The sequence below is a fragment of the Globicephala melas genome, chromosome X (assembly GCF_963455315.2).
Source record: "Globicephala melas chromosome X, mGloMel1.2, whole genome shotgun sequence".
Lineage (NCBI taxonomy): Eukaryota > Metazoa > Chordata > Mammalia > Artiodactyla > Delphinidae > Globicephala > Globicephala melas.
The window spans coordinates 50595975-50618883 of NC_083335.1; the positions used below are offsets into that span (position 1 = coordinate 50595975).

Consider the following 22909-nt stretch of genomic DNA (forward strand, 5'->3'; position numbering starts at 1 on the left):
TATGCTACGTATTGACAACAATGCCAAACTCTCAGAGGTGATGCAACGGAGAAGAGGAAGGGCAATTGTGTTGGTGGAGAACACCCACAGAATTCTCAGAGCACACTTGAGTAGCCAAGACATAACCATTTTAGACAGAGCAAAGGTAAATGATGCCTAGGGAGTGTGTTCTGTGATTAAGTACCACTTTTAAGGGGTTGCTGGAGTTGTTGTTCATTTAATTATTTTCTTGTATAAATACATGTATTAAACACTTCCAAGGATCAAAAAGTCTGCAATACTTTTTATCCTCCTTTTCCCATAAACATTCTCTACTACCATCTCCTTAGGGCATCAGTGAGAAGGCATGCTATGCTGGTCAAGTAACCTCAGTGTTGCCTTCAAGTATCATAAGCTGAAATAAGCACGACTGCCTCAAAGAAGAGTCAGCACAGACATGTGACTGAATATTCATCTTGCCTTAACTCTAAACATACCTCGATTAGATACTTCTTCACATTGTCCTATGGTCAATAGGGGAGGGAGGTTAGGGGCTGGGATGCAGAGGTGTTGCCATTCTTATTCCTTGCATCAGAACACTTGAGACGCTCCCTTACAACCAATTTTTTCTACACATGAAGGACACCTTAAACTTACACAAAGTTACATGTCGGTTATATCTCCATAAAACTGAAAAACAATGGCCCAAGCGGTCCTCACGGTTACCTCTCATGGTCCAAATAACATGTGCATTAATGAGGCAAGGCAGATCACTAAATCCTCTCTTTGTGTACCTTCAGTACTTATGCCTAGCAAGCAGCTTCCCATTATTGTAAATACACAGAACGTAAAAGTAGCTTACGTATGAACAGATGCTTTAGAAATAATCCACCCTCAAAATTATTTTATGGAGTATTTTAAGAGAACAGTTGATAGTATTGAGCAAATTATTTATAGTTGATTTTTCAAATGTAGCTTTAATTAGGATGTCAATTATTGAGGTCTCCTAGCGGCAGAGTTCATTTGATCATGTTTCAGATTTAGCCTCACGTACCAAGAACACTGACGGAATTCTGAAGAGCAGCAGTGATGTGATGATGGATAGAAAGTGAAACAGTCAGCTTTGCTTCTTGGGTCTCTTGTTCTATTAAGTCCTACCATTTGACCCCTTGCCAAAGAAGGGCAGAGTTTAATGAATTAGTGATTTTAGAGGCTAAGTAATTTTCCTCTTTAGAGACTTTAAAACAAAAATGGAAACCTCGCTGTGAGATGACACAGGTTGAAAGAGAGAGCAGCATGGACTTTTTGAGAATAAATGGATAAAGAAATAAACAAAGCTGCATTACATTATAAAACACTGATTTGTGGCCTGTTGTTCAATAGGTGAAGCACATATATACATACATACATATATAAAGATTAAATATATATTAATATATAATTTAATTAACATTGATTGAATATTTACTGTGTGCCAGGTATTGTACTAAGTACTTTATACAGGTTATGTATATAAACTAGATCAATTCCTGATAAAAGGGATGTATTAGTGTTGTCATGACAAATGATGAAAATAAAACTCTGAGCTATTAAATAGTTTGGCAAAGATTACATAACCAGTCAGTGGCAATGCTGGTATTTAAACCCAGACTTGATTCCAAAGTGCAAATTCTTATCCAACATGATATATTGCCTCTTCAAAAAAAGTGTAGGTGAATACCAGTGCTTAGGGGAGAGAAGAATGTTTTGCCTCACACCGGAAAACTATTACTGAATTCAAGATACTATACTAGGTATGGAGTCATGAGTTGAAAACCATCCCTGCTCTCAAAGAACTAACATTTAAATGGGAGAATAAGACATGGGCACAAATATTTGAAATGTAATTCTGTGTGTGATAAGAAGCCTTGAGAGGTACATACACAGTGCTATGGGAGCTCAGAGAATGAAGAGCTAATAGCCAGTTGGGTGGATGGAAAAGTATTTCACGTGGCACCTTAAAAGATGAGTACTATGCGAATGGTTAAGCACAGGAGGAGATAAGGGAGAAGCATTGTTTGGAAGGGGAGAAATAGATACAAATAAATAGGTAGGGAAGAATAAGAAAACTGAAGGAAGAGTAAAGAGTATAGTTTGATTGGAACTTAAGGTAGGCATTGAGCAATGAGCCAGAAAGAAAAGTGTAGAAAGACCAGAGAGTGTGGGCCAAAACATGGAAACCTGTGACTGTAACTAAACTTCTTTCTATAAGTAATGGGAGACATCTGAAGATTTTTAAAGTAGGACCCTCCATATGGACCTTCCAATCAGTATTGGAATTTAGGATGAAAAATATGGTAGGTCTTCGAGAATAGACAGATAGGAGAAATCTAGGAGAAGGGAGAGGAGATGGAGTTTTACAGCAGTAGTTCAGGTGATGTGTTTTTGCAGCCTTATCATAAAGAATATGTAGATGAAATATATTTGGAAACTCACTGATGAATTCTTTCTAAGGTAACTCAAATCTAATCAAAGATTTTTGGTAGAAACCTGGTGAGAGTTTCAATATGAGCACAAAGTCTTCTATTGCCCTACTCATTTTTCAATAACTTTAGTTAACAAAAAAGAGCTCTATATCATAGAGAACGGCTGACAACTGCAGAGGGGTCAGGATGTTCTACAATGTATGTTAATAGGAATTAGCAGCAGGAAATAACAGCAGGGGAGAAGGACTACCTACTGCAAAGTCAAAGAAAACAGAAAACAAACAAAACAAAAAGGAAAATCTTTAGTGTCAGAGGCATGCAAACTGCTAAATTGCTCTAGCATTGTTTCCCTGACATTCATTCAGGCACTAACGTTAAATGGAGCAATTTGACATTGTTGCATGTGAGACAGAATGAATTCTACACAAACAAGGCCTGGGATGACAGATTTACTATTCATATTGTTATCTGCCAAAATCGTGAGGTGAAATACTTCCACATCACATTAAGGAACTCCCTGCCATTATATATTCCTTTAAAATATACATATATATATATATATATATATATATATATGTAATGAGGGTAATGGTTTACATCATATTTATGCTGGAAATCAACAATTGGTCTAATGATTAGGTCATAGAATAGACCTATGGATGAGATTTTGATAAAGTTTACTTTTGTTTTTACTAATTTTTAACTTAGCTCTAGATTATATCAGCAGGTATCAAAGTAACTTAGGGACCTTATACACTTGTTACTATGAATCCGAGCAAACTCAGCAGTGTTTCCTCCAAGAGAATTTCTTTACTTTAATTTGCTTATATTAATTTTAGATTAGCCAAAAGGAAGTATTTTAAGCATATAATTTCATGCTGATCTGAGAAACTGATATATAAAATTAAATCAACTGGAATTTTTTTCCTTTGAGGTATCTCCTATCAAAATGAAGAGACATGGACATACGATGTCTCTGGCAATTATCTACTTTTCCTTTATATATACTTCTGAAGATTGTCAGCCCACTTAACTGTAGGAGGTGAATGCCAACTCTACCTTGGGCTTGAAATGATCTGCACCATATCTGGGAGTATTTTAAGATGCCCAGTCATTTCACTCCCTAAGTGCAGAGTGTGGTGTGCTAGGGTAGGCCATGGAAACCTGAATGTCCATGTTTGTTAATGGCAGTTTCACTCACCCAGCTCATATGCCTGGAATTTTCCCCAGCTTCTTGTTTTACTTTCTAATTTTTAGATGGGATTGGAAAAAAATAAAAAAGAATTGGATATCTGCATATTGAACATCTATTGGGTGCTTGCCTTAGAATATATTGTGTTAACTCTCATAGCAATTCTATAAGAATGATATAAATATCCTCATATTACAGATGTGGAAACAAATTCAAATACTTTGTCACTGGCCCCAGGCTTCACACATAGTTAATGGGAGAGCCATTGGCTGGAGTCTTACTACAAAGAGAACCCAATAATATGGTTGCCTGACCATGATTATCAGCACTGTTTACATATCTTTTCTACAGAACCCCTCCCACTAGTTCAGGACCTTTGGTTTCTGAAAGTTAGTCCAAATTTATCATATTTCCCCTTGGGAATTCTAATTTGCTTGCTGACAGTTTTCCTGTGAGGATTGTACCCTTACCCTGAACGGTGCCCCCAACTCTAGCCCTACCTAATTTGATGTTTATTCCTCCCTCATGTGGCCTACTTTTAATTCCCAACATGCTTTATTCGTGAGCCCACATGATAGATAAACCAAGTGATGAGCTTTTAGCACTTTGATTTCAGTGTCATCAAAAAGGTTTCATCTGTGATTACAAATACAATTTATTTTGCTTGTGTGCTAGGCATTGCTAGAGGACTCATGTGCAGGCTGACAACTCATAATCCAGATTCCATGTAAAGAAATGATTAATATAGTAAAAGTAGGTTCATCCTTGATTTCTTCCTTATGTTTTGAAAATTGAGACCTATTTTTATTCCTATGAATTACTATTGTACCTAATGATATTTAAGGTCTATATTTATTTTCTACTTTAAAGCTTAATAACAAGTGGATATTAACATCATAGTTAGCAATTTCATTTCAAAACTGGTTGCCAATATTTTGTAGTCTAAGAGCTCCAGAAGAATGGTCCCCATCTGTTGCAGTGTGTATTCATCTGCTGTGGGTGCTCACAAGCCTTTTATCTGTGAACATGGCACAAATCTGCTATGCTGCTGAGATTCACACATAAGCCATGGAATCAGAGGGATGTCAGGTCACATGTAGGATGCATGTTCACTGAAGAGACATTCTCTGTGAATATAATAAGAATGGGAGGCAGTGTGCAGTTGGGGAAGAATCATGGACTTTAGAATCAGAACATTAAAGTTTGAATCCCCCTAACACTCGCTAGCTGTGCAAACTTAGGCGCATTATTCCACCTCTCTGAGCCCCAGTTTCCTCAACTAAGAAAAGCAGATATTATAGCTACACCTCAACAAAACTGCTGTAGAGACTGAAGAAAAGGAAATAATTACTGTGGAGCACCTAGCATGATGCTTTTAGTAGTCACTTAAAAATAAAAGTCATTAATGACTAAAAGTAAAGTACTCACACCACTAAAGGTCAAGGACAAAGGCTAAATCTTAGGAGTCTGGTCGGAGAACAATGTTGAGTAGTTTCCATATGTCTGAAAATAAACGTTATATATAATGTCACATCAAGGCATGTTGATTTCTTTTTAAATGAGGCTTCCTATTGTGTCAAGACTTACCTCTAAAGTTGGCTTAGCATTTTAAGGCCTTCCACAAAATAATCCTAGAAGATGAAAATAACTCTTAAAAATTCCCAGATTAAGCTTTGGAAAAATTCTGATCTCAGATTCTTGCATGATCATTAGCTTACATTCTCATAGAACATATACTTTTCTCTACAACATGAAGAAATCATAACAAGAAAAAAAACACATCTTGAATTTCCAGCCAAAAGATAAGTGCTTTGATCTTTGAGGAAAACATGAATTATGAAGTGTGTAGTTCAAAAAAATTTTTTTAAATAAGTGTATATCTTAAAAGCATTATCAAAAATATCATCTGATGTGAAACCGAGGCTGGCAACTAACGGAAGTTAATGGTATGTGCACCTTGGAAAATGTTTTGTGGTTTCATGACCCCAATGAATTTTTTTCAAGATACTTTTGCTGCTAATGAAGAAACATTACAAGTGGCCCCACTGAGTAGACACATATTGAAATCAAAACAAAATGCTGCCTAAGTGTAGTCTAACATTTCATGATTTAATTATTCACAGTCTAGGAAGGCAGTTTTCTTGAATTATCTTTTTTTTTTTTCCTTGCAAGAGAAGCAAAGACACTAGTGTTGACCCTTATCGTGAACATCTAAACTTTCCTTTGGAGTTCTATTTCAAAACAAAAAAACAATAATACCGTGCAGCTTATTCTATCAGTAGTTGTAGGCCATTTAGAATAGGAAGGAACTGTAAGAGCTGGTTTTACTTTACGAAAACTGATTTGCCAAAGAAAGCCCTGTGGATTTCCTAACCATGCTGTGGTAAAATATAAGATTAGTGTAGCAATTCCTTCATCAAATGACTTTACTGTTAACATATCGAATTAGTGATCCTGTTAGCCACTATTCCAAGATTACAAGGTAATTCTTTAAAACCACGGGAATTCTCACACATTCTATTACTGTTAATTAGCATTTCTCATCCTGCAGAAAGATTTTCATTAAGGATTATCATTGTATTTAATATGTCTACAAATTGCATTTTTCTGATTACTTTTAAACCTCATATTTTTTATGATCCACACGTCTTATTGTTCTTTTATTTTCATTCCAGCATCATAACAAGGTCATCTTCCTTTATCATACGCAAATACAAGCAGGTGTTCTAGCTGAATAGAAAATTATGTTAGTTTAACACTAGAAAGAGACTCCTTTTAAAATATTTCTTGTCCCAGGGACCACCTTCCATTATTGCTGTTCATTCGTGGTGAGAAATTATTAAGCAGTTGTTACAAAGATGAGCTTTAGAGCCAGACCCAGGGAGTCTGCATCCTGTCTTTGGTACTTGCCATCATCTCTTGGTGCCCCAACTTCCTCATCTACAAAATAGGGTTAATGATAACAATAATAGGTTTAATAATAGTTATAAGTTTGTAATAAGAATTCAATGAGTTAATGTTTTAATTGCTTAAAAGACCACCTGATATGTAGTAAGTTTATATAGGTTTTGTTAAATAAAAGAAATAAATTCCATTGCCACATATGACTTCTGTCATCTTTCCAAAGTAAAAATTTGCTCTACATTTCTTATTTCTCTTGTATCCCTTCATAGTGTTTGCACTATTTCATTTACTTTCTGTGCCAGAGGTGAACTGTGTTCTTTGTAGGAGACATAAGTCACTAGCTGTGGTTGTTAAGGTTTGGGGAGTTAATGTCAAGCAGTGGGTCCATTCTCCACTCATATATTCTATAGCTGTTGCCTGATACTACTATTCTAAGCTATTTATTTCTCAATGAATATGTCATGATCACAATACATCTGGATTTAATGAAGTACAGTGGCAGCCAAGTTAATGTCTATATTCATAATCAGACTGTCTTCAGAATTGTTTCACAAACAAGGCCATTGTAATTGAAAGTCATAGAAAGTCACAGAAAGACTCCCCCCAGATATACTAGTTTTATTTTGTTTCAAGTTTTTGACAGAATGTTATTCAGTTTTAGACTTGCTAGCATACAGAGCATTGTAATTACTAAGAATCAAAGGCAGGGAAGGTGATTGGGGGCGGAGAATTTATTATGCAAGGGGAAAAGATCGAGTTATTATAGAATGCTGCATTACCAAAAAATAAGAATTTCACATGAACTGGCATATGTAAACAGCATGTGAAAAGCTGGTCAACAGCCATTTCCGAGTAGCTCTCTATTTCCCCTAATACTACACAGATGCTAGGAGGTTAGCTACAGTGAATGTTTATGACCCCATTGCTGTCCACCTCACATTGAAAAGCTGCTATGCGTGATTTGATTCCTTTTCCAATGTTATTTAAAAATCACGTTAATTTTAAAAAATCTAACTTGGAACTTCAAGACATGCACCCCAGTTGTACACATATTTTCTAAAGATTCTAAGAAAACCGCTAAAGGAAATGGACTTACAAGGGTATTTCTTGTAAGGAAATGGACACTTTCATTTTGATTTTCTTTGGTCAAAGAATAAGTTGACCTATTTCATGGTTCACAAGTTACTTTAATTAGTTGAACAGTTGGCTTTTACAGCTAAGAACCATTCTGCTTTATGGGACACCATTGTAGTATTTGCTCATTTAAAAGAAATAAACCCTCCAAGTCACCATCTGTATCATGACTTTAATTGTCATCTGAAGGGTAGAGGGAGGGATAATCAAAGAGTTTAAAGATTTCAATGGAGGAATAGAAATAATTTAATTTTCAGGTTACACTCTAGTTTCAGTAGTTTCTATTTTTAGATTGTTGCTTTCGAAATCCAACAAATGAGTATTGAATATCTTGCTAAATATAAGGAACCATAAAAGCTTATTCATAAAACACATATTTTCTTTAAATTTTTCAGAGGCAAGCACAATGTTTACCAAAAACAAGGTTGGAAAGTCCCTATCTGTATCATATTCATGATAATTCTATGCAGTGCAATCCACCACTCTATGACACATCTTAAATTTCAATTGAAGTCTCAGGCAGTAAGGACAATCAAGGCTCTCAGATATCTAAAAGATTTACCTAATAAAAGAACCTCAAGCAAAATGAACCCACTACAGGGAAACCAGTTCAGTGCTTTGTGACCACCTAGAGGGGTGGGGCAGGGAGGGTGGGAGGGAGACGCAAGAGGGAGGGGATATGGGGATATATGTATACATATAGCTGATCCACTTTGTTATACAGCAGAAACTAACACAACATTGTAAAGCAATTATACTCCAATAAAAATGTTTTTAAAAAAGAAATAATTGTGTCTCCAACAAGATTTTAAGTTCGTAAACAAACAAGAGAATCAGTAATCAGCAAGAAATTAGTAGAATTACTTATATTGCACTCCTTTTAGTAGAATACAACCAGGAGTAACTGGCTAGGTAAAAAATATTGCTCATAGAGCAATGTCTTATTCATAGAGGAACAGTGCTATAACAATGTCTAATTTCATCTGTCATCTGACTATTTATCCTAGTCCTATCTCTTGTCACATTAGTAGTTCAAATCTTTGGACCTTAAAGTACACATTTTAAAATTGTGTACTTTTCCTCAAAACAGCTATTCTGAAGACTGTATAGCCTCTTAATCAAGGATATAGATGTGGATTCTATCATCGTGTATTCTACATCCTCACCAATTTTCTTGAGACTGAATCAGAGGTGCAGGACCGGAAAGTCAGTTTGAAATTTGGCAAAACTTCGTGAATTCGGACTTGAGTAATTTAAAGCTAGTCACAATTTGGACAGCTCCTGGGTTGCAATGAACCTTTATTTAATTAACCATTTCTTTCCACAGGGCATGTATTAATTATGTAACTCTTCCTAAAGAGCATAAATTAACACTGTAAAATATTGTAGGATGTTATTATTATAGAACACATGATTTCCATGAATTTCAGAAGCACTCGTCAAATAACAAAGGATAAGCAATGTGATTCTCTTCTCACTCCATTTGGGTTGTTTTTCTAATACTCTAGACATGCATTTATGTATCTACATTTTTAAAATTTATATCCTTTGTAACAAATAAATGACATTTGAAAATAACTGGATAGCCGATAATTTCTGGTTATTAACGTGGCACCCAAGGGGTCAAATTCAGGACCTCTATGTTATGGAAAACAGTAAGTAAACCAGCCACAATAATAAATGGCCAACAAATGTTTAGATTGGTCTCCTCACTTAATTTTTAAATTCCCCTTATGGCCTCTGAAGAAAACAAATTAGGTTGGATTTGTTAGTCACATTTTGAGCTGTCCTGATTGAAATGAGAAAAAGTGGATTCTTTAAGAATACTTTATAACATAATTTCCTTTAAAATTCAAACTGTTTTTTTTCAGGGAGGTCTTACTAAAATTTGCCTGATTAGCATAAAATCAAATTGTCCTATATTATGCTAAACCTTAAATTTAAGTCATATTGTAAAACAGCAGTTCTCAATTTTTTTTCACTCCACGACCTCATGATTAGACAAACATCAGTGGAATAGATAACCATTTAGAAGAGGCATTTTGAAGAATACTTTTACCTTATGCAAAAAATAAACTACCTCCAATATTATTATCAAACTACACTAGGAAGAAATACGTATTTACTGTCATATTTTCACACTAGAGTCAAGCATAAAATCACCTAAAGAAACTTCATGGAATACATATTGAGAAATACATCTTAAGAATGTTTTTTAACTCTTCCAAAATATAGCAGAGGGAGGAACACTCCCAAACTCATTCTATGAGGCCACCATCACCTGATACTTAAACCAGACTAAGATGTCACAAAGAAAGAAAACTACAGGCCAATATCACTGATGAACATAGATGCAAAAATCCTCAACAAAATACTAGCAAACAGAATCCAACAGCACATTAAAAGGATCATACACCATGATCAAGTGGGGTTTATCCCAGGAATGCAAGGATTCTTCAATATACGCAAATCAATCAACATGATACACCATATTAACAAATTGAAAGAGAAAAACCATATGATCATCTCAATAGAGGAGGAGAAAGCTTTCGACAAAATTCAGCACCCATTTACGATAAAACCCTGCAGAAAGTAGGCATAGAAAAACTTTCCTCAACATAATAAAGGCCATATATGACAAACCCACAGCCAACTTCGTCCTCAATGGTGAAAAACTGAAACCATTTCCACTAAGATCAGGAATGAGACAAGGTTGCCTACTCTCACCACTATTATTCAACATAGTTTTGGAAGTTTTAACTACAGCAATCAGAGAAGAAAAAGAAATAAAACAAATCCAAATCAGAAAAGAAAAAGTAAAGCTGTCACTGTTTGCAGATGACATGATACTATACATAGAGAATCATAAAGATGCTACCAGAAAACTACTAGAGCTAATGAATGAATTTGATAAAGTAGCAGGATACAAAATTAATGCACAGAAATCTCTTGCATTCCTATACACTAATGATGAAAAATCTGAAAGTGAAATTAAGGAAACACTCCCATTTACCATTGCAACAAAAAGAATAAAATATCTAGGAATAAACCTACGTAAGGAGACAAAAGACCTGTATGCAGAAAATTATAAGACACTGATGAAAGAAATTAAAGATGATACAAATAGATGGAGAGATATACCATGTTCTTGGATTGGAAGAATCAACATTGTGAAAATGACTCTACTACCCAAAGCAATCTATAGATTCAATGCAATCTCTATCAAACTAGCACTGGTATTTTTCACAGAACTAGAACAAAAAAATTCACAATTTGTATGGAAACACAAAAGACCCCGAATAGCCAAAGCAATCTTGAGAACGAAAAGTGGAGCTGGAGGAAGCAGGCTCCCTGACTTCAGACTATACTACAAAGCTACAGTAATCAAGACAGTATTGTACTGGCACAAAAACAGAAAGATAGATCAATGGAACAGGATAGAAAGCCCAGAGAGATATCCACGCACATATACCAGGTCACCTTATCTTTGATAAAGGAGGCAAGAATATACAGTGGAGAAAAGACAGCCTCTTCGATAAGTGGTGCTGGGAAAACTGGACAGGTACATGTAAAAGTATGAACTTAGAACACTCCCTAACACCATACACAAAAATAAACTCAGAATGGATTAAAGACCTAAATGTAAGGCCAGAAACTATCAAACTCTTAGAGGAAAACATAGGCAGAACACTCTATGACATAAATTACAGCAAGATCCTTTTTGACCCACCTCCTAGAGAAATGGAAATAAAAACAAAAATAAACAAATGGGACCTAATGAAACTTCAAAACTTTTGCACAGCAAAGGAAACCATAAACAAGACCAAAAGACAACCCTCAGAATGGGAGAAAATATTTTGCATTTGAAGCAAAAAAGGATTAATCTTCAAGATTTACAAGCAGCTCATGCAGTTCAATAGCGAAAAAACAAACAACCCAATCCAAAAATGGGCAGAAGACCTAAATAGACATTTCTCCAATGAAGATATACAGATTGCCAACAAAGAAATGAAAGAATGCTCAACATCATTAATCATTAGAGAAATGCAAATCAAAACTATAATGAGATATCATCTCACACTGGTCAGATTGGCCATCATCAAAAAATCTAGAAACAATAAATGCTGGAGAGGGTGTGGAGAAAAGGGAACACTCTTGCACTGTTGGTGGGAATGTAAATTGATATAGCCACTATGGAGAAGAGTATGGACGTTCCTTAAAAAAACTGAAAATAGAACTACCATACGACCCAGCAATCCCACTACTGGGCATATACCCTGAGAAAACCATAATTCAAAAAGAGTCATGTACCAAAATGTTCATTGCAGCTCTATTTACAATAGCCAGGACATGGAAGCAACCTTAGTGCCCTTCATCGGATGAATGGATAAAGAAGATGTGGCACATATACACAATGGAATATTACTCAGCCATAAAAAGAAATGAAATTGAGATATTTGTAGTGAGGTGGGTTGACCTAGAGTCTGTCATACTGAGTGATGTAATTCAGAAAGAGAAAAACAAATACCGTATACTAACACATATATATGGAATCTAAGGAAAAGAAAAAAAGGTCATGAAGAACCTAGGGGTAACACGGGAATAAAGACACAGACCTACTAGAGAATGGACTTGAGCATATGGGGAGGGGGAAGAGTAAGCTGGGACAAAGTGAGAGAGTAGCATGGACATATATACACTACCAAACGTAAAATAGATAGCTAGTGGGAAGCAGCCACATAGCACAGGGAGATGAGCTCGGTGGTTTGGGACCACCTAGAGAGGTGGGATATGGAGGGTGGGAGGGAGGGAGATGCAAGAGGGAAGAGGTGTGGGAGCATATGTATATGTATAACTGATTCACTTTGTTATAAAGCAGAAACTAACACACCATTGTAAAGCAATTATATTCCAATAAAAATGTTAAAAAATAAAAAAAATTAAAAATTTAAAAAAGAATGGTTTTTATACATTCATAAAAATCAAGTAAAGGGAAATATCAAGTGTTTCCTTTCATACCTGTGGTTGGGGATGAGTCCAGATTTCCACAGTAGTTGTCTCTTTCATGGGTGTGCGAGATCGTATAACCTCCTTCATTGGCTTTACAAGGGGAACAAAATAGAAGTATTTTTGTTTGTTAAATGTGGAAAACATAGTACAATGCACACATGCATCAAACACAGGTAAGTAAAATAGTGCCTGGGTAAATATCTCTTTCTAGACATTGTAGTTATTGAGGACTTACAATGTGATAGGCACACCTCTAGGTACTGGGAATAAACAAGAGACAAAAAAAAAAAAAGAAATTCCTTTTCCGATGGAGCTTATAACCCAGTGTTACATTTAAGAGTTCCATTAAACATTTGAGTGCAATTGTGGAGGGCAGTTTAAAACATTTAAATGGCTGAAATTTAAGTTGGAGAGACTTTCAGTCCAATACTTTTACAACTCAATGGCTTCAACAGCTTGTATTTGCAAATTTACAGTGTCTGAAATTAAAATCTATCCTGTGCATGCCACCACATCACAAATTTGCTATCTATCATATAAAGATATTTAACAGTTGTTATAAATGCCAAAAAGCTTATGAACCAATATAGAGATACTAGCATACCAACCCAGAATAATTATCAAGATTTTGAAAAGATGATGTCTATATCCATTTTATTTTCTTCAGGACAGAGAGTATATTCTCTGTTTTAAAAAATATTGAATGTATACTCTACACATTTCTATGTATGTGATTTTAGTATATGGGGGAAAGGGTTTGGTTAAAAAGTTATCCTTTTATCTAGCCAAGGGAGAAATTTTTCAAGGAAGCTAAGAAAACCAAGTTCAGTGACTGTTGGAATCTCATGGGCTATAATAGCAGAACAGAGTAACAGTGACAGAGACCTTATGTCACACTCTCACGACTTCATACTGATGTTTGGTGTACTACCAATTAGAGTTATGTAATTATTACTTGACAGGGTTTTGAAGGAGAGCATATTTGCCACCCCAAAATATTTCTGGCATAAGGATTATTTTAGGCTGATTATTTTTATGAAACAGCAGACATAAGAAAAGCTCTGAAAACCAAGAAAATTTACCCTTTTGTAAAGGATATTTACATTTATAAGGGAAATCTCCATTTGTAAGTGTGTCTCCCTCTCTGTACCAGGAAGTGAAGGATGACTAAATCTCTAAAACATTTTTCAGTGAAGTAGGCAACAGACTTAAATCTGCACAACAATCTTACCCTTGATTATTGTGCTTTTCCTCATAGCCTCCCATAACTGGCTCCCCTGCCCCCAACATCTTCTTTTGCCTTTATCTGAAGATGGTATTTAAGGTGATGGCTTGGGCAATTTCAGATAGTTACTCAGATTTCCTGGGTATCTCTCACATATACAGGAGGGATACATGGTATTAAACTTGTTTGTTTTTCTCCTGTTAATCTGTCTTTTATTATGAGGTTGGGGGGAGGGTCTCAGCCAAGAATCTGAAAGGGTGGAGGAAAAATTATTTTTCCTCCCACACAGTTTTAAGTGCCCCATTCCTATTGCCTTACCATGACAGTTTATTTTTTATATTTTTATTATTCCTGCATGCCCATTATGTCAAATCAAGAAAAGAAGAGGGTGAGAGTCCGCCTGCCGATGCAGGGGACACGGGTTCGTGCCCCGGTCCGGGAAGATCCCACATGCCGCGGAGCGGCTGGGCCCGTGAGCCATGGCTGCTGAGCCTGCACGCCCGGAGCCTGTGCTCCGCAACGGGAGAGGCCACAGCAGTGAGAGGCCCGCGTACCGCAAAAAAAAAAAAAAAAAAAAAAAAAAAAAGAAGAGACAGTTAGGGCTTCCCTGGTGGAGCAGTGGTTAAGAATCCACCTGCCAATGCAGGGGACACGGGTTCAATCCCTGGTCTGGGAGGATCCCACGTGCCGCAGAGCACCTGGATCCATGTGCCACAGCTGCTGAGCCTGCGCTCTGGAGCCCGCATGCCACAACTACTGAAGCCCGCGCGCCTAGAGCCCGTGCCCTGCAGCAGGAGAAGTTACCGCAGTGAGAAGCCCATGCACTGCAACAGAGTAGCCCATGCTTGCCGCAACTAGAGAAAGTCCTCGCACAGCAGCGTAGACCCAATGCAGCAAAAAATAAAATAATAAAATAAAATTTAAAAAAAAAAGAGAGACAGTCAGATGTGGAACATCACATTTTTAAGGCCCAGTTGAGCAAGAATTATTTTGTTATCATTTAAATGGCAAATTGTGTTTATTCTGCAATGACACTATACCTGTGACAAAAAGAATGCAATACACGTTAATATTACAGACTAAGCACTCATCACAATATTCCAACTCACAGGAAAGCAACAGTTAGAAGAATTCGAAAATTAAAATGAAAGGTCTCATCATAGCAGAATTTCATCACAAAAATAAATGAAAATGAGTGACAAAAGTAAGTTTCTGAAAAGCTAATTTGTTAGCCAAGCAGAGAGAACTACTCACTGATGGTGAGTTATTAAACAGGGTTTGCTTACAGCAAGCAAAGAAATACATCTAGAGAAAACAAACTTAAGACTATTAGCGTTTCACCAAGTACAGTTACTCAAAAAGTTGAGGACATTGAGAGCAACAGCAACGGTAATTTTTTTTAAAAAGAGGGAAAATGGTATGGAGTGTTTTTCCTTTGTGAGTTAATAGATGTTACCAACAATGCTTAATTGCTGTTACTTGCTTGAGGAAGCAATACCAAGTTTGAAGAGACTGAAAAATTAGCCTCTATGAATGAATTGTCTGTGTGGAACAGAACAGGTAAGAATATTTTCAAAGAATTTGACAAAACACTAATTCAGTAAAACCTGATGTGGGATCTGTTAAGGTGTGTTACAACTAATGGTGAGTGAAATATATGTTGCACAGAAAAAAAGTTTAGCTGGACAAATATACAATGCTTTGGAAAACATAAGGTGTTCAAAACCTATGGCTGTTTATTGTATTATACATCAGCAGGTACTTTGTGCAAAATATTTGAGTCTATCATGTGTTATTGAACTAGGAGTGTCAATAGTGAACTTCATTCGCTATTGCTAATGGAACCATTGTCATTCTGTGAACTTTTGTCAAAATTGCAAGTTGAATATCCTGACTTGCCTTACCATACAAGCAGTTGGATGGCTTATAAGTGGCAAAGGTTTATTTTTGAGCTCAGAGCCAAGACGGAAATTTTGCTGAATGAGAAGTACCCTTGACCACTATTATTGAATGCTGAATCACTCTGGCAATTAGTTTTTGTTGAAAACTTGATAACGTTTGATAAATCAACCTAAAATTGTAAGGTAAAAGAGTGCTTATATGCAAAATTTATACTGCAGTAAAGTCACTCTGATGACAACTAAAATTGTTTGAGCCACAAGTAATGGTAAGTTACTTTATACACTCCAGCCCTGTAGAAGTTAAAACAAGAAGCAGAATTTCCATTTGTGCACAAACTCAAATTTTCAATAGGTTGCAATAAATATGGAATTGAGGAGCTTTTATCTGTCAATTAGAAATGATTAATCTTCAATGTAATGGCATGCTAAATGGCAGATATGAAGAAAACAATCTAATAGAGCTCTTCACATGCCTTCCAAGGATAGATATGTTGAGTTAAATCTATATGCTTGTGGATTGATATCAGTATTGGGCAGTACCTATCTGTGTGAAAAGACATTTTCTGAGATCAGATATACAAGACCATTCATTTCATTAGTAGTCCTCTATTACATAAAACATTGTACTCATTATTATTACATTTGATGGTTTGAATATCATCAATTGAAATTTTTGGGGAATTTGGTTTCTCTTTTGTTATATATAAAACCTACTGAAACTGAGCAGGACCCTGTGGGGCTCCTGGGCACAAAAGCCTTTCTGCCTCCCCTGTTTCTTGTTTGTAGGAAATAAGCTTCATTCAGGTTCCATGACCATCCCTAGTTCCAAAGGGCAGGTTCAAACAGTTGTTAACCAGGGAAGGGAGAGGATTGGGAGACAAGGGAGGAGCAGTCAAGAAATGATAGTGCAGCTTTGGGGCAGGGTCCTGTTACCTCCTCAAGGGATGTACATAACAATATCTTTGAGCTCTTCTGCAGAACTAAAACCCTCACCAAATGGAAGATGTTAACTACTTGATGAAGCATTCTTCATTCCAGAGAAAAGGTCACAGTTTGATAACTTCAAGAACCACAGAAGCCCATCACAAGACCACGGTGATACCAGATGATCCCTGGATTGAAGGAATGCAAGCCCTGCATGCACCCTGATCCTTATCAGCAACCCTGCCTCCCTTGAACCATTACTATAAAACTCCTCACAAGCCCCCATGGGTTGGGACACATAGTTTTCAGGGCATTAGCTTACTGTGGCCTGCTTCACCTGGCAAAGCAATAAAGCTATTCTTTGCTACTTCACCCCAAACTCTGTCTCCAAGATTCAGTTTGGTGTGACAGAGGTCAGGTTTCAGCAACACTACTCTGGCCCTTTACAGAAAAAGTTTGCTGACTTCTGATCTAGAGGAAAAGAAAAGACAAACTAATAACTGTAATTAATGACCAAGTCTATGAAATAAGTAAAGTCTGGTAGAATCTAGATGCAGAGGGTGAAGAGAAGACTTTTTTTGGCAGAGAGAGCAATATGGTCTAAGGTAGGGAAATCCAGGTTGTGGTCTATATGACTGAAGATGTAACTGAAAGATGGGACAGATGTATGAGAAAGTGAATTAAGCACATACTCCTGATGGACTTGCAAAGTCAGCTGGTGATTTTATAGTTATACACTAAGCAAAGATGAAATTCTCAAATGTATTTGAGTAAAGTGTCCTGTGCTACAATAGTTTCTAAGCAGATTTGTGCTCAGGTCTCAGATTTAACCTTATTTTTTAGACCAAGTCTACTAGAGTTGCATTTCCTATGCACAGTTTACGAATCTGATTTTAAAATTTTCTGTCAATTGTGAGCAGTTTTATGTCTGTCTGTGTGTCAGTCTGTCAAACGTATCATGCCACATTGCAGGGTAGCAAAATTTGCCACCCCAAAACTTATCTTTTTGACATGAGGATTAATTTGGGCTGGTTATTTCTAAGAAACAGAAAGATCAGGAAATTTTTCTTGTTCCTTCCCCCTTAACTGCCTAAAAGCATTTAGATGAAGGGCCTATTCCCAGAATAGAGCTATCACCAGAGATATTTTCAAAGAATATAAGCTTGGTGAGGTGGAGGAAACTCAGCAGGGCCTAGAGATCAGAGTCCACTCTGTGTCCCATCCTCCCTGCTTGCCCCAGCAAAATTTGTTTACCAAACATTTGCTTTTCCATCTCCATGTCAATTGCCTTCCTCAGCATTAAAGACCCAAACCACTACCCCCAACATCCTTCTTTGTCTATAGTTGAAGATGGTATTTAAGATGAGCATTTCAAGGCTTCCCTGGTGGCGCAGTGGTTGAGGGTTCGCCTACCAATGCAGGGAACATGGGTTCGTGCCCCGGTCTGGGAAGATCCCACATGCCGCGGAGTGGCTGGGCCCCTGAGCCATGGCCGCTGAGCCTGCGCATCCGGAGCCTGTGCTCTGCAATGGGAGAGGCCACAGCAGTGAGAGGCCCGCGTACCACAGATGAGAGTTTCAGCCATTTTGGTGAGTTATCCAGTTTTCTGGGACGTCTCCCATGTATATATGTTATTAAATTTTTGTTTTGATTTTCTCCTGTTAATCTGTCTCAAGTCATTTTAACTCTTAGAACAGCCAGAAGAACTTAGAAGGACAGAGTAAAATTTTTCCTGCCTGACAACATTCAAATGTCCATTAAATTAATTAGGGATAGTATATTAGGTGGTTAAATGCTTAAAGCTATGTGGATGTATCTTGTCCATTTAACTTTGACAATTAAATATCTCTATTGTATAATATGCTTCAATATTCAAATATTAGGAAAAGTTTATTGAATTATATTGCACACAAAAATAACAGTTTAAAGGTGAAATAATACTCCCACCCCTAGCAATGTTCTTTCCATTACTCTTCTCCCTTCCACCAAACCCCATAGTTTTAATACTAATAAGTAAGAAATGGTCTAATAAAATAGCTCCAATATACAGAACTGCTGAGGATTAACTATAATACAAATGAGAGAAATGGCAGTTCTAGGAAATATTAGTGCTCAAAAAATCTATGCTTGACCTTTTTAATAAAACAAAATATGGTTCATCATTGACTTCTGAAAGATAAGATGCAGATCTATGTTTCTGTATCTTTACATGCACCACATACTGAACCAAAATGTATCTTCCCTTTTATGGAATCAGATGTCAAGCTGTCAAGTAAAGAGTAAAGTGCTTTATAATAATCACTGTCTTTACAGATTTAAACCTCATTTTAATCCAGTTCATATTAAGACAGTGCTCAATAGTGAAAAGTGAGAAGTACATCTTACTGTTGATCGTAAAGAGTTGTGAGAAGTGTCACTGTTATTATTGCTAAAAATTAAATAATAATACTTCCAAGAGGATGGATAGATATTGGCTCTTCTTATCTATCAGATATTACTAGTTCATAGTTTAGACATTGGAAGGGAATTCAACTTTATTTAAAAATGTATTAAATCCGTTAGACACTAATATTTCACCAGTGATGCCCTGTTGATCTAATGAAATAGTCATACATGAAAGAAAAATAAAACGTTCATTTATCTTATTTCACCTTTCAGAATCCAGAAATTTTATGCCTTAAAAAGTTGTCTATAGTCTGTTTGAATGACTTTATCTATGAATGTGGGAAGAGTCTGGCTAATAAGGAGCACTAATTCAGAGTAAATGTCCAAAACTGCATTAAATCTCCCCTAATTTTTTGTCTCAGGCAAGAAGTAAGGAAATTTTCAACCAAATTTCCATTCACAGAAATGTGAATTATAGCCCAAAATATACACAGTGATATAGTTTTTGTGATAAATTGGAAAATATTTTCAGTGGCCAAAGGGTTTAGTTTTTTAAAAAAATAATAGGTGACCTACAAGAATAAAATTCACTTCTCCAACTGTGACTGCCTCACAAAAAAGGCTTATGAAGCAAGATAATTAGATTGAAACTTCTAAATATGGCAAGGCCTTCTAAATGTTCTTCCCAAATGTTTTCCTGACAGTGTCACACAGAATTTGAGATTCAGGGACTTAACATATTAACTGCATACCTTAACCTGACTAATCCCCAAACTACTGGGTCAGGCAAACCCAGACTGATTCTGTGATTCTTTTAGGGTGAAATGCAGAATGCATCCTTTATTCTCCCTTTTGGGAATATTTATTGCCACTTAAAACTAATGGTAAGAAAATCATAGTTAGAATAAGATCATGATATTTCTGACTAGTCTCAATGTTACATTATTGTTTCAAAATCTAGCAAAATGAGAATCCAGAGGAGCTTCAGTGATTCAGCAATTACATTTCTTTCTCAAAGGTTGCAGGTTTCCCACTAGGAAGGTAAGTATGCTTCCATTTTCTTGGTAATGGTAAGAAACCCAAGAATCTCAGAGTTTGCAGAAATGTGACATTCTAAGTTGTCACAATCATCTTTTTATTTTAGCTACCAAAGACTACAAGTGAATTTAACTGATAGATTTTTGTTATTTTATTGCCATATATTAGACACATTGACAGGTTAGGGAAAAAGTCTTCTCAAACTAGCATATAAGACATTTTTGGAGAGTCTTATGTAATATCTACCACAATGATATATGCCTAAAGACAGGTAAGTATGTGATAATATTTAGTGATAATATTTATAAAATATTCTAGTGATAATATTTATAAAACTTTTCCCTCATTCTCATTTAATTCCTTAAAAGAAATCCAAATCCTTACTATGGGAATAATATCCATCAAAACTATGGCAAACATTTACAAATACAAAGTGAAATTTTATCCTTATTTTTGCCCACGATATATTTACTTGAAGGATTTTGTGTTAAAAGTGTTGGCAGAGGGGAGCTTCAAGATGGCAGAAGAGTAAGACGTGGAGATCACCTTCCTCCCCACAAATACAACAGAAATACATCTACACATGGAACAACTCCTAGAGAACACCTACTGAACGCTGGCAGAAGACCTCAGACCTCCCAAAAGGCAAGAAACTCCACACGTACCTGGGTAGTTCAAAAGTAAAAAGAAAAAACAGAGACAAAAGAATAGGGATGGGACCTGCACCAGTGGGAGGGAGCTGTGAAGGAGGAAAGGTTTCCACACACTAGGAAGCGTCTTCATGGGCGGATGCGGGTGGTGGAGGGGGGAGCTTTAGAGCCACGGAGGAGAGTGCAGCAACAGGGGTGCAGAAGACAAAGCAGAGAGATTCCCGCACAGAGGTTCGGTGCCAACCAGTACTCACCAGCCCGAGAGACTTGTCTGCTCACCCTCCAGGGCGGGTAGGGCTGGGAGCTGAGGCTCCAGCTTCGGTGGATCCCAGGGAGAGGACTGGGGTTGGCTGCATGAACACAGCCTGAAGGTGGCTAGTGCACCACAGCTAGCTGAGAGGGAGTCAGGGAAAAGCTTTGGAACTGCCAAAGAGGCAAGAGATTTTTCTTCCCTCTTTGTTTCCTGGTGCGCGAGGAGAGGGGATTAAGAGGGCTGCTTAAAGGAGCTCCAGAGACGGGCGCGAGCCGCGGCTAACAGTGCGGACCCCAGAGATGGGCATGAGATGCTAAGGCTGCCACTGCAGCCAACAAGAAGCCTGTGAGCAACCACAGGTCACTATCCACACGTCCCCTCCCAGGAACCTGTGCAGCCCGCCACTGCCAGGGTCCCGTGATCCAGGGACAACTTCCCCGGGAGAACACACAGCGTGCCTCAGGCTGGTGCAACGTCATGCCATGCTGTCCTCTGCCGCCGCAGGCTCGCCCCGCATCCATACCCCACCCTCACCCCCGGCCTGAATGAGCCAGAGTCCCCGAATCAGGTGCTCCTTTAACCCCGTCCTGTCTGAGCAAAGAACAGACGCCCTCAGGCGACCTACACGAAGAGGAGGGGCCAAATCCAAAGCTGAACACCTGGAGCTGAGCAAACAAAAAAGAGAAAGGGAAATATATCCCCGCAGCCTCAGGAGCAGCAGATTAAATTTCCACAATCAATTTAATGTACGCTGCATCTGTGGAATACCTGAATAGACAACAAATCATCCCAAATTGAGGAGATGGACTTTGGGAGCAACCATATATATACTTTTTCCCTTTTTCTCTTTTTGTGAGTGTGTATGCATATGCTTCTGTGTGTGATTTTGTCTGTATAGCTTTGCTTTAACCATTTGTCTTAGCGTTCTGTCTTTTCTTTTTCTTTTTTCTTTTTTTTTAGTATAGTTTTTAGCACTTGTTATTGTTGGATTTGTTTTTTTTTGATTTGGTTGCTCTCTTCTTTCCTTATTTTAAATTAATTTTTAATTTTTTAATAATTATATTTTATTTCAATAACTTTATTTTATTTCATTTTATTTTATTTTACCTTTTTTGATCTTTCTTTGCTTTTTTCTCCTTTTTATTATGAGCCGTGTGGATAACAGGCCCTTGGCACTCTGGCCAGGCATCATGGCTGTACCTCTGAGGTGGGAAAGCCAAGTTCAGGACATTGGTCCACAAGAGACCTTCCAGCTCCACGTAACATCAAATGGCAAAAATCTCCCAGATATCTCCATCTCAACGTTAAGACCCAGCTAAACCTAACGACCAGCAAGCAACAGTGCTGGACACCCTATGCCACACAACTAGCAAGACAGGAACACAACCCCACCCATTAGCAGAGAGGCTGCCTAAAATCATAATAAGGTCACAGACACCCCAAAACACACCACCAGACATGGACCTACCCACCAGAAAGACAAGATCCAGCCTCATCCACCAGAACACAGGCACTATCCCCTCCACCAGGAGGCCTACCTAACCCACTAAACCAACCTTAGCCACTGGGGGCAGACACCAAAAACAACGGGGACTAAGAACTTGCAACCTTTGAAAAGGAGACTCCAAACACAGTAAGTTAAGCAAAATGAGAAGAAAGAGAAATGCACAGCAGATGAAGGAGCAAGGTAAAAACCAACCAAACCAAACAAATGAAGAGGAAGTAGGCAGTCTACCTGAAAGAGAATTCAGAATAATGATAGTAAAGATGATCCAAAATCTTGGAAATAGAATGGAGAAAATACAAGAAATGTTTAACAAGGAACTAGAAGAACTAAAGAGCAAACAAA

The 22909-nt window shown here is 37.3% G+C and overlaps 1 protein-coding gene across 6 annotated transcripts in view; it reads right to left on the reverse strand.

Annotated features, from left to right (window-relative positions):
• The window catches only part of PCDH11X (protocadherin 11 X-linked), a 752740-nt gene that overhangs the window by 368791 nt on the left and 361040 nt on the right, over positions 1 to 22909 (reverse strand). For all 6 annotated transcript variants that reach the window (XM_060291949.1, XM_060291947.1, XM_060291948.1 and 3 more), the window contains exon 4: positions 12694 to 12774. In XM_060291949.1, coding sequence (XP_060147932.1) covers positions 12694 to 12774 — 81 coding nt within the window. The remainder of the gene's footprint in view (positions 1 to 12693; positions 12775 to 22909) is intronic.